We start from the raw sequence: 12,768 nt of genomic DNA, 5'->3' as shown, positions 1-12,768 counted from the left end.
GGTGTTCCTCCAGAACAGCCTGGTAAATATTCTGCCCACAGCTAATTGAACTGAATGCAGGTTACCCATAATTACCAGGGCAAGAGTTATAAGGAAATAAATGTTAGTGTGTGCTACTATATAAAGAGTCTGTGCAATTAAGTAGGCGGCCTTATCGCTTAACATCAAGATACGAACAGTTACAGTGAAATCAAGACCCTCACCTTGGAATTCAGTAAGAGCAGCAGAAGATGGTCTGGGGTAGTCTGTGCCCTCCACTGTAGAACATCAGCCAAATACAAGAACTGGAAGTAGAAGCACGGGAGGGGAACACTGAGTTTGTGTATAGAAGAATGACAAAGTAAGCATGATCTTATACATGCATCTTTACCTTCCTTGCCTGGTCATTGTCTTCCAGCTGGCTGACATCTCTCCCACAAGCCTGTGCAATTCTTTTTCCGGCCACTAGGTTTCCCACAATCATAGAAGCTGGGCCCACATCTTTAAAAATCAAAAATAAATAAACCAATAATAATGTATTTTTTTTACTGCATAAGCAGCAGCCAAACTAAACAAATACTTTACATGGTACTTTTGCGGCATACGTTGTATACCAGCGCTGTTGACAACTTCAGGGGATACATGTAAATTGGGAGGGCAACAATTTAGCAGTTAGATTTAAAGTGAAAATTATATAAAAAAAAAAAAAAAACCTGGTTGGTTTTACCCTTCCAAAATTGCAGTTTCAAATCGCAGACACCTCAGGGCTTCCTGCAACTTATGGGCTATTACATATACCCCTCCATCTATAAATTCCAACAACAGGTGAGGAACAGGAAATCATTTTAGGCCAGTGACGTGTCATTCACCTGGCTGTTTCTGTCGTGGTTTAGGCAGATTGGTGACGCAGGTGTGTGGGCACATGAGAACATTACACGGATGCAGGGAACCCTCCAGGAAGTGTTGCTTGGTTTCAGAGATGTGAATCCCACCGAGAGGTGCTTTGGGGAGAGTGTTGGCAGGTACCAGTGCCAGGCAGTACACTCCCACCTGGTGAATGCTGTCTATTGCCTGTGAGAATAGGAAGGGGATAAATGACAAATACTGGTGTTAATAGCAAGTGACTGATCAGTAGAGGAGTCCAGGATCCTCAGCCCAATGTCCTGGGAGAAAGCCTCTGTATTACCTGCAGGACTCTGCTCATCCACTGGAAGCTGTCTTCTTCTGAGGAGTCCGGACGCTGTTCTGCTACCAGCACAATCCTCTCATCATGCAACACGTTTACTGAAAACACGGCTATCCTAACAGAGAGTAGAGCATCCAAAACAGGTAAATGTCTCCTTCCTGCAGACTAAGTCTTCTTCTCAGAGGACACCAAACTCAGTGATTGCCATCCCCAACAAGCCTCAGCTCAAGCCCTCCTCACTGTGTACACAGCCAACCATACAATAAGAATGTAGGACACACCAAACGAACCTGTATGTTTAGTTGAATATTATCTCACGTTCCATCAAATTAGAGGGTGCTGAAGCATTTACTCCCACACATACTGCTCGCTCTAGATTGGCGCTTAATCCATAACAGACAGCCATTGTAATAGTTTCTTACCTTCCTCTGTAAACAAACTTCATTGGTTCCACAGCCAGGGCTGTTGCCACCACGTCGTCGCAGCTGTGCCTGCGCCCGCTTACGGTCATCTGACCATCCACCTTCCCCACTACAAACACCAACCGCTCCTGCAAGAGGGGTAACCCAGGTTCAAACCAAAGACAAAAGGAGCTAGAGGAACACACATCCGAAGCGACCTGTATCAAACATTTATGTGCTGACCTTTGGGATTAAAGACGACTATACTCACACACAGTATACAAACAGAATGGGACACAAGTACAGAACATGTAACTATGGGAACAGGTAACATTAGTTAGTCTTAGTAATAGTGTGACTATTCCCCAAAAATACAGATCTTAGTTGTGTATACTCACTTGTCCAATGAAGCCCAACAGCCCAGTTCTAGTGAAGGTCTGGCTAGAGACAGGGTCTCCGCTGGCAATTAATGGAATAGACTGAATAGAGAAACACAAGCTACAGTCATGTTCTGCTCACAAAGCCAACTGCTTCCCTGTAGCTATTATATAATGCTGTAAGGTATATCTAGCACAACCGCAGGCAATAGAGAGCTGTAGAGATACCCTCCCTCACTGGCTGCTCGGACACCACAGCCCCTCGCCTGTCCCCTACTTCCCATTCCTCCGTAATGTGAATAGTCATAAAACAGAGGGAAACTGGAAGATGGGGGAAGAATGTAGAGGAGGAAAAGGGAGAAAGAGAGAGAGAGTGTAGGGCAAGAGAAGGGAAAAAAAATCTCTGTACAATACCAAGCGACCTGGCAAACAACTGGTCCCAAATACTAGTATAGTACAGTCACACGTATTAACCACTTGGCTCACCTCAAAGACATTCTTGGTAATTCCATGCAGGCCGAAATATGCAGTCCCTGTGGAGCTGGAGGACACACATAGCTCTCCAATCTCATCTGTCTTACATAAATATGGGGCCCCCTCCGCCTTCACCACACACATGGTCGCTAAAGAGCCATATAAGAGAACGTATTACCAATCGCCGAGCTATGAACCATAACATGTACAATACTGGACAATCTCCGAACACTCGCTACTGCATAAGGCCGATCTCAGTCATTGCTCTCTTACCTCCAGGCATGACTTGCCCCACATCCTGCACAGTGAGCACAGACAGCTTCTCCTCCGTGTCTGCTCGAATGACCCCGTAACTCAGCCCATTCATTGACAACACCACTTTCCCGGGAGGAACTCCACCAAGATCTGGAGGCCTAAATAAGCCAATAGGAGGATGAGGACAGGAAGACGATGACAGAGCACAGGAAGAATCATACAGATGGCGCAGAAAGTGAGAGAGTGGTTGAGAAAACAGACACACGCCAGAAGATGAACTGACCTGCGCATGGATACGGTGAGGGCCTCGGAGGAGGTGGCACATGGAGAGATGACTTCAGGTCTCAGACCTCTAGACTGGAAGACGTTGAGGAAGGCATCGCATGAAGATATAGACCCTGTAAAGGAGAATAGTTTTTTGCAACCAGTTTCCAGCTGCCATATACGCAATAGTGACAAAGTAGCGCCCCTCCCGTTCTCTCTTACATGGGTTAGCTCCATCTGCAACTATCAGCATCCGCAGGGAACTGAGACTCACATCCCGCTGGTCCCTCTGTGCTAGGAGAGACCAGTGCATGTCCCTGGATTTCACCAGCGCTACACGGGCTGCAGGAAACACAAAAGACTTGCGATGAAATCCAAGTTCAAACGATATCCAGGACAAAGTCATTCATCATCAAAAGAAAAAATAAGAATTTACTTACCGATAATTCTATTTCTCGGAGTCCGTAGTGGATGCTGGGGTTCCTGAAAGGACCATGGGGAATAGCGGCTCCGCAGGAGACAGGGCACAAAAGTAAAGCTTTCCGATCAGGTGGTGTGCACTGGCTCCTCCCCCTATGACCCTCCTCCAAGCCAGTTAGGTACTGTGCCCGGACGAGCGTACACAATAAGGGAGGAATTTTGAATCCCGGGTAAGACTCATACCAGCCACACCAGTCACACCGTACAACTTGTGATCTAAACCCAGTTAACAGTATGATAACAGCGGAGCCTCTGAAAAGATGGCTCACAACAATAATAACCCGATTTTTGTAACTATGTACAAGTATTGCAGATAATCCGCACTTGGGATGGGCGCCCAGCATCCACTACGGACTCCGAGAAATAGAATTATCGGTAAGTAAATTCTTATTTTCTCTATCGTCCTAGTGGATGCTGGGGTTCCTGAAAGGACAATGGGGATTATACCAAAGCTCCCAAACGGGCGGGAGAGTGCGGATGACTCTGCAGCACCGAATGAGAGAACTCCAGGTCCTCCTTAGCCAGGGTATCAAATTTGTAGGATTTTACAAACGTGTTTGCCCCTGACTAAATAACCGCTCGGCAAAGTTGTAAAGCCGAGACCCCTCGGGCAGCCGCCCAAGATGAGCCCACCTTCCTTGTGGAATGGGCATTTACATATTTTGGCTGTGGCAGGCCTGCCACAGAATGTGCAAGCTGAATTGTATTACACATCCAACTAGCAATAGTCTGCTTAAAAGCAAGAGCACCCAGTTTGTTGGGTGCATACAGGATAACAGCAAGTCAGTTTTCCTGACTCCAGCCGTCCTAGAACCTATATTTTCAGGGCCCTGACAACATCTAGCAACTTGGAGTCCTCCAAGTCCCTAGTAGGTGCAAGGCACCACAATAAGCTGGTTCAGGTGAAACACTGACACCACCTTTGGGAGAGAACTGGGGACGAGTCCGCAGCTCCGCCCTGTCCGAATGGACAAACAAATATGGGCTTTTTTGAGAAAAAAACCACCAATATGACACTCGCCTGGTCCAGGCCAGGGCCAAGAACATGGTCACTTTTCATGTGAGATGCTTCAAATCCACAGATTTGACTGGTTTTAAACCAATGTGATTTGAAGAATCCCAGAACTACGTTGAGATCCCACAGTGCCACTGGAGGCACAAAAGAGGGTTGTATATGCAATACTCCCTTGACAAAGTTCTGGACTTCAGGAACTGAAGCCAATTCTTTCTGGAAGAAAATTGACAGGGCCGAAATTTGAACCTTAATGGACCCCAATTTGAGGCCCATAGACACTCCTGTTTGCAGGAAATGCAGGAATCGACCGAGTTGAAATTTCTTTGTGGGGCCTTCCTGGCCTCACACCACGCAACATATTTTCGCCACATGTGGTGATAATGTTGTGCGGTCACCTCCTTTCTGGCTTTGACCAGGGTAGGAATGACCTCCTCCGGAATGCCTTTTTCCCTTAGGATCCGGCGTTCCACCGCCATGCCAACAAACGCAGCTGCGGTAAGTCTTGGAACAGACATGGTACTTGCTGAAGCAAGTCCCTTCTTAGCGGCAGAGGCCATAAGACCTCTGTAAACATCTCTTGAAGTTCCGGGTACCAAGTCCTTCTTGGCCAATCCGGAGCCATGAGTATAGTTCTTACTCCTCTACGTCTTATAATTCTCAGCACCTTAGGTATGAGAAGCAGAGGAGGGAACACATACACCGACTGGTACACCCACGGTGTTACCAGAACGTCCACAGCTATTGCCTGAGGGTCTCTTGACCTGGCGCAATACCTGTCCCGTTTTTTGTTCAGACGGGACGCCATCATGTCCACCTTTGGTATTTCCCAACGGTTTACAATCATGTGGAAAAAACTTCCCGATGAAGTTTCCACTCTCCCGGGTGGAGGTCGTGCCTGCTGAGGAAGTCTGCTTCCCAGTTTCCATTCCCGGGATGAAACACTGCTGACAGTGCTATCACATGATTTTCCGCCCAGCGAAAAGTCCTTGCAGTTTTTGCCATTGCCCTCCTGCTTCTTGTGTCGCCCTGTCTGTTTACGTGGGCGACTGCCGTGATGTTTTTCCCACTGGATCAATACCGGCTGACCTTGAAGCAGAGGTCTTGCTAAGCTTAGAGCATTATAAATTTACCCTTAGCTCCAGTATATTTATGTGGAGAAAAGTCTCCAGACTTGATCACACTCCCTGGAAATTTTTTCCTTGTGTGACTGCTCCCCAGCCTCTCGGGCTGGGCTCCGTGGTCACCAGCATCCAATCCTGAATGCCGAATCTGCGGCCCTCTAGAAGATGAGCACTCTATAACCACCACAGGAGAGACACCCTTGTCCTTGGATATAGGGTTATCCGCTGATGCATCTGAAGATGCGATCCGGACCATTTGTCCAGCAGATCCCACTGAAAAGTTCTTGCGTGAAATCTGCCGAATGGAATTGCTTCGTAGGAAGCCACCATTTTCTACCAGGACCCTTGTGCAATGATGCACTGTTTTTAGGAGGTTCCTGACTAGCTCGGATAACTCCCTGGCTTTCTCTTTCGGGAGAAACACCTTTTTCTGGACTGTGTCCAGAATCATCCCTAGGCACAGCAGACGTGTCGTCGGGATCAGCTGCGATTTTGGAATATTTAGAATCCACCCGTGCTGTTGTAGCAGTATCCGAGATAGTGCTACTCCTACCTCCAACTGTTCCCTGGACTATGCCCTTATCAGGAGATCGTCCAAGTAAGGGATAATTAAGACGCCTTTTCTTCGAAGAAGAATCATCATTTCGGCCATTACCTTAGTAAAGACCCGGGGTGCCGTGGACAATCCAAACGGCAGCGTCTGAAACTGATAGTGACAGTTCTGCACCACGAACCTGAGGTACCCTTAGTGAGAAGGGCAAATTTGGGACATAGAGGTAAGCATCCCTGATGTCCCGGGACACTATATAGTCCCCTTCTTCCTGTTCGTTATCACTGCTCTGAGTGACTCCATCTTGATTTGAACCTTTGTAAGTGTTCAAAAATTTTTTAGATTTAGAATAAGTCTCACCTAGCCTTCTGGCTTCAGTACCACAATATAGTGTGGAATAATACCCCTTTTCTTGTAGTAGGAGGGGTAATTTAATTATCACCTGCTGGGAATACAGCTTGTGAATTTTTTCCCATACTGCCTCCTTGTCGGAGGGAGACCTTGGTAAAGCAGACTTCAGGAGCCTGCGAAGGGGAAACGTCTCGACATTCCAATCTGTACCCCTGGGATACTACTTGTAGGATCCAGGGGTCCTGTACGGTCTCCGCGCCATGCTGAGAACTTGTCAGAAGCGGTGGAACGCTTCTGTTCCTGGGAATGGGCTGCCTGCTGCAGTCTTCTTCCCTTTCCTCTATCCCTGGGCAGATATGATCTTATAGGGACGAAAGGACTGAGGCTGAAAAGACGGTGTCTTTTTCTGCAGAGATGTGACTTAGGGTAAAAACGGTGGATTTTCCAGCAGTTGCCGTGGCCACCAGGTCCGATGGACCGACCCCAAATAACTCGTCTTCCTTTATACGGCAATACACCTTTGTGCCGTTTGGAATCTGCATCACCTGACCCCTGTCGTGTCCATAACATCTTCTGGCAGTTATGGACATCGCATTTACTCTTGATGCCAGAGTGCAAATATCCCTCTGTGCATCTCGCATATATAGAAATGCATCCTTTAAATGCTCTATAGTCAATAAAATACTGTCCCTGTCAAGGGTATCAATATTTTTAGTCAGGGAATCCGACCAAGCCACCCCAGCTCTGCACATCCAGGCTGAGGCGATCGCTGGTCGCAGTATAACACCAGTATGTGTGTATATACTTTTTATGATATTTTCCAGCCTCCTGTCAGCTGGTCCTTGAGGACGGCCCTATCTATAGACGGTACCGCCACTTGTTTTGATAAGCGTGTGAGCGCCTTATCCACCCTAAGGGGTGTTTCCCAACGCGCCCTAACTTCTGGCGGGAAAGGGTATACCGCCCATAATTTTCTATCGGGGGGAACCCACGCATCATCACACACTTTATTTAATTTATCTGATTCAGGAAAAACTACGGTAGTTTTTTCACATCCCACATAATACCCTCTTTTGTGGTACTTGTAGTATCAGAAATATGTAACACCTCATTCATTGCCTTTAACGTGTGGCCCTAATAAGGAATACGTTTGTTTATTCACCGTCGACACTGGATTCAGTGTTCCTGTCTGTGTCTGTGTCGACCGACTAAAGTAAACGGGCGTTTTAAAACCCCTGACGGTGTTTTTGAGACGTCTGGACCGGTACTAATTGTTTGTCGGCCGTCTCATGTCGTCAACCGACCTTGCAGCGTGTTGACATTATCACGTAATTCCCTAAATAAGCCATCCATTCCGGTGTCGACTCCCTAGAGAGTGACATCACCATTACAGGCAATTGCTCCGCCTCCTCACCAACATCGTCCTCCTACATGTCGACACACACGTACCGACACACAGCACACACACAGGGAATGCTCTGATAGAGGACAGGACCCACTAGCCCTTTGGAGAGACAGAGGGAGAGTTTGCCAGCACACACCAAAAACGCTATAATTATATAGGGACAACCTTATATAAGTGTTTTCCCTTATAGCATCTTTTTTATATATTTCTAACGCCAAATTAGTGCCCCCCCTCTCTGTTTTAACCCTGTTTCTGTAGTGCAGTGCAGGGGAGAGCCTGGGAGCCTTCCCTCCAGCCTTTCTGTGAGGGAAAATGGCGCTGTGTGCTGAGGAGATAGGCCCCGCCCCTTTTTCGGCGGCCTCGTCTCCCGCTCTTAACGGATTCTGGCAGGGGTTAAATATCTCCATATAGCCTCCGGAGGCTATATGTGAGGTATTTTTAGCCAAAATAGGTTTTCATTTGCCTCCCAGGGCGCCCCCCTCCCAGCGCCCTGCACCCTCAGTGACTGCCGTGTGAAGTGTGCTGAGAGGAAAATGGCGCACAGCTGCAGTGCTGTGCGCTACCTTTAGAAGACTGAGGAGTCTTCTGCCGCCGATTCTGGACCTCTTCTTATTTCAGCATCTGCAAGGGGGCCGGCGGCAAGGCTCCGGTGACCATCCAGGCTGTACCTGTGATCGTCCCTCTGGAGCTGATGTCCAGTAGCCAAGAAGCCAATCCATCCTGCACGCAGGTGAGTTCACTTCTCCCCTAAGTCCCTCGTTGCAGTGATCCTGTTGCCAGCAGGACTCACTGTAAAATAAAAAACCTAAGCTAAACTTTTCTAAGCAGCTCTTTAGGAGAGCCACCTAGATTGCACCCTTCTCGGCCGGGCACAAAAATCTAACTGGCTTGGAGGAGGGTCATAGGGGGAGGAGCCAGTGCACACCACCTGATCGGAAAGCTTTACTTTTGTGCCCTGTCTCCTGCGGAGCCGCTATTCCCCATGGTCCTTTCAGGAACCCCAGCATCCACTAGGACGATAGAGAAAGCTTGCAATGTATCATCCTGAACGCATTGAGGTCACACATTTGACTAGATACACACTGACTGTTAGCCAATAATGTCGGGCTCTCGGCATCGGTCTCCTGACCGCCGGGATCTCGTACTGATCCCGCTGATCGGCCTGCTAAGTGTGTATGCAGGAGTGTTAGCCAATAAACGGCATCGAGCTCTCCTGCAACGGTCAAAAGGGTTTGGCGGAATTTATCTGCAGGTGTGCACCTGGGAGGCAGGAGGCTGCAATCATCTTTCTACATCACAGCACAATTACAGATGCAGTTTCAGGGCTTCTGATTTCATATGTTTTACCTTATAACCGCTCCTCCTGCAACGGACAATCCGTAACATTAATGTATTCTATACTTTATTACCTCTTTATTAAATGGTCTAATTAGTATGTTAAACAAAATGCTGAATGCATAAAAGGAACAAGGAGTACCAGAAATAATCCATAGTAACAAAAGCAGGAATCCGCGCACAGAAGTGTCACAGGCACGGACACAAAGATCAATCACATTCTTATCCATATCCCTTTCGCACAGTTGGTACGGATGCACAGCTCACCTTTGTAAACATTGACCTTCTGTATCCAGGAGAGTGGATTCACTTTCATCAGAGCATAAGGAATGCTGACCACGTGCATGCGGTTCATGATACTCTGTGAAACAAGAAATGTGCATTAGCAGGGAGCATTCATTACTGCAGCTATATTACGGGGGTCTGCGGGTACATGAGGCCACTCACCGTAAGAACGCCATGACACAGGCCAGCATCCCTCTTGAAGTCCAACACATTAATCAACGTTTCCGCTGCAGAACAAGAATAGAAGCGGTGTAAGTATTACTTGCTATGTGAACGATTTGAAATGGAAATAATGAAATATGCAAGCACCGAATACAAATTAATGCAAACTTGAATGCATTCTCATTTTATTTTGGCTCACTGAGCATATTTTGGTTCCTTATCTCCCTGTTACTGCTGTTTGCATCCTCCCTTGGCCGCCCACTCGGAACTTTCACAAACAGATCTATTTATCATTATATCTATGCAGGAGAGAGAGAAGTCCTAGTGAGAGAATACGGTGCTGCATTAGATACAAGGTGCAAAGCTGTGGTAGGTGGACACACACACAGAAGACCTAATGCACAGTGACACAGCCAGGGCTATATTTGTGGCGGAACGGTCGGAAACGCCGTTCCTGAAGCTCTTTTGAAAAAAATGCCGTCATCAGGATTGGAGTTCCGGAACCTCCTGCTGGCGCCTGTCATGTTTTTTTCCTGTTAGTAATTAACCGTTGGCGGGTTCTGGCACGGAAGGATGTTTGGGATGGGTGGGGTGACAAGCGGCAGCAGATGCACGGTTCCCGGGGGTGCTTGCTCCTTGGGCTATGCAGCAGTAGCAGCAGGGGCCTTTCTTACTTACTGCTGGCTCCTCCTCCTCCTCACAGTGTACATTGGAGGCAGGCTGTTGCGGGTCCTGATCCTCCACGGCATCCGCCATGCAGCGCCTCAGCGATCCCCGGCAGAAACACACCACAGTCCTGTAGTGCTAGCCTGAGAATAATTGTTCAGCAGCCACAAAGGCAGTGAAGCCACTTGTGTTTTTAAACATAAATAAATATGGTCTGGACTCCGGATCCAAACCACAGTGGAGTATGAAGAGCGGTAGCAGACAGAAGCTTTGGTCAACTACATGGGAGTGGGCAGATAGAGATGTCCCCTTAAGCAAGGATTCTCCACAGCTAATATATCACCACTTGATCCTAGCCTGGGGGGTGGGACACAATGGTCGCCTGGTGAGTGAGACCTTGCTGTCCGTGGGCCACTAACCATACCTGCCCATGATGATGGAGCCTGTCAAGCAGGCCTAATATGAGGAAACAGACCAAAGAGCAGTGTACGCTTAAAGTAAAACAATCCCTTTATGAAGAGTTACACACACAGTCTCAGCTTTCACTCATGAATGCCTGAAGGGATACAGGCTTGACTTCAGTCTGTAGAAAGGGTCTCTACGCCTGAAGTTTGCACTGGTATTTTCATCAAATTATGGAAGGAGCTTTTTCCACCAGATAAGATTTCTAGGAGAAAGATGCCCATATGAAACGCGTCCACGCTATCTGCCCCACCCAGGGCTACATTTGTGGCGTAATGATCTGGAACAACGTTCCTGAAGCTCTTTTGAAAAATGGCGTCATCAGGAACGGTGTTCTGGAACCTCCCACTGGCACCGGTATGGTTTTTTTGTCTTGTGGTTGGGTCACGGGGATGAGGGAATCCTTTCCAAAATTACCGACGCAATGCAGGAGACAGATGATAGAGGTCATACTTGTCCTCTAGAATCTGTCAGTGACGCGGAAGCCTTGGCAACGAGCATCAAACCCCCAAGGGTTTTTTTTCCCCTTGTGGTGGCCAATGTCTGGGCGTGTAGGTTGCAAAACTGGGGTATATGGTAGTCTTTTTCTGCAAATCCATGCCCCTTGCAGCGAGGCCATACCCCTTTTTTGGCTGGTGCTTTGTGGAAAATTCTTTATTCTTACAAAGGTGCACTGCCCACTGTAGCTCCACCCACATTACCCACAGCTCCGCCCACCGCTGCCCACTCCCGGGAGTTACTGAACCTATTTTTCTACAAAAATAGCACTGGACAGCACAGGTCATCTGCAAAGCTGGAGATATATGGGCTTGTCATGCACCGTTCTTTGCTAAGCTGGGGAGAGTTTATGGCATGGGAACTTCACTTTGCTGGATGGGAATAAGTTAGGTTAGAATATACTCTAAATCGTCGTTTACCAGACATGGGGGCAGATGTATTAAGCCTAGAGAAGTGATAAAGTGGAAGTTACCAGCCAATCAACTCCTGCCAAGTTACAGGCTGGGCTTGAAAAATGACAGGAGCTGACTGGCTGGTGTGTTATCACCTTCAACTCTATCAATTCTCCGAGCTTAATACATGTGCCCCCCATGGTGTTTAAAGAGGCCAACATTCCGGGATGTAAAGAAATCCATGCTTGAGTACAGGTGCCTCAGTCATTTTGATTTGACCCACAGTGCTGAAAGCTTGGTATCCTAATAACCTGGACTGTAAGGAGGCGGTGAGGAAAAAAGTTTAGGAAACCCTGCTCTAAATAAAACAAAAAAGCAAGATGGAGATGTGGGGGTGCACCGACTGCCTTTAGGAGGTATAGTTTTGTACAGTTAAATATCTTGCAATGTTATTTGTGCAGCTATAAAAGCACCCAACACAGGGGCCCGAAAAGTATCACCGCCACAGAGGAAGTGTAGGGCAATCTCCACTAAATTTCTGTTACTTGTATTCAGTCTAGCACTATGTCACATACACTAGAAGTGACATACTGGTTGAAAACCACTATTACCCAATTAGTTACTGTATTAGGATTTTTCCACACACAAAAAAAAAAAAAAAAAAAAAGCTTTGAAGTTACTATATAGATTTTTTAAGACCGATCTAAAATCACTGGACTTTACGTCTTACACTAGCTGTACACTAGAATCTGAAATCCCCCTGTGGGCTCATCCTCTCACACTGACCTTCTGAATAGCCGCATGCTTGTGTCAGTGCGTGACAATGAGACAGCATGTCGCACTCAGACACCGTCACCCCCATGGTACTGCCCTCTTTGCTGGTTTTGTACTGTAGATAAGAAAAAAAACAAACCCCTAATGATTAAATAAAAGACCAGAAACCTGTTCATAATTTGAAACATTTTCTTAAGATTGATCAATCATCTATACAAAGAGATCCGTTCCTGACCGAAATGCAGTGATAGGAGGTGAATGCCGATGCAAGCTTAGTGGTGGCACAAATTATTTGAAAGCAAGACATACAAAAATGAAACAAAAACTGAAACAAAA

The 12,768-nt window shown here is 47.1% G+C and overlaps 1 protein-coding gene across 7 annotated transcripts in view; it reads right to left on the bottom strand.

Moving 5' to 3' along the window:
* Positions 1 to 12,768, bottom strand: part of DIP2A (disco interacting protein 2 homolog A) — a 152,069-nt gene that overhangs the window by 10,824 nt on the left and 128,477 nt on the right. For all 7 annotated transcript variants that reach the window (XM_063933257.1, XM_063933261.1, XM_063933259.1 and 4 more), the window contains 13 exons: positions 12,445 to 12,547; positions 9,641 to 9,705; positions 9,461 to 9,554; positions 3,159 to 3,278; positions 2,956 to 3,070; positions 2,691 to 2,830; positions 2,430 to 2,566; positions 1,965 to 2,045; positions 1,588 to 1,715; positions 1,166 to 1,280; positions 849 to 1,050; positions 371 to 480; positions 204 to 284 (listed from right to left, as the gene is read on the bottom strand). In XM_063933257.1, the coding sequence (XP_063789327.1) occupies positions 204 to 284; positions 371 to 480; positions 849 to 1,050; positions 1,166 to 1,280; positions 1,588 to 1,715; positions 1,965 to 2,045; positions 2,430 to 2,566; positions 2,691 to 2,830; positions 2,956 to 3,070; positions 3,159 to 3,278; positions 9,461 to 9,554; positions 9,641 to 9,705; positions 12,445 to 12,547 (1,491 nt within the window). The remainder of the gene's footprint in view (positions 1 to 203; positions 285 to 370; positions 481 to 848; positions 1,051 to 1,165; positions 1,281 to 1,587; positions 1,716 to 1,964; positions 2,046 to 2,429; positions 2,567 to 2,690; positions 2,831 to 2,955; positions 3,071 to 3,158; positions 3,279 to 9,460; positions 9,555 to 9,640; positions 9,706 to 12,444; positions 12,548 to 12,768) is intronic.

This window comes from Pseudophryne corroboree, chromosome 7, assembly GCF_028390025.1.
Source record: "Pseudophryne corroboree isolate aPseCor3 chromosome 7, aPseCor3.hap2, whole genome shotgun sequence".
In the NCBI taxonomy this organism is placed as follows: Eukaryota; Metazoa; Chordata; class Amphibia; order Anura; family Myobatrachidae; genus Pseudophryne; species Pseudophryne corroboree.
This window is presented reverse-complemented; position numbering and strand designations above follow the sequence as displayed.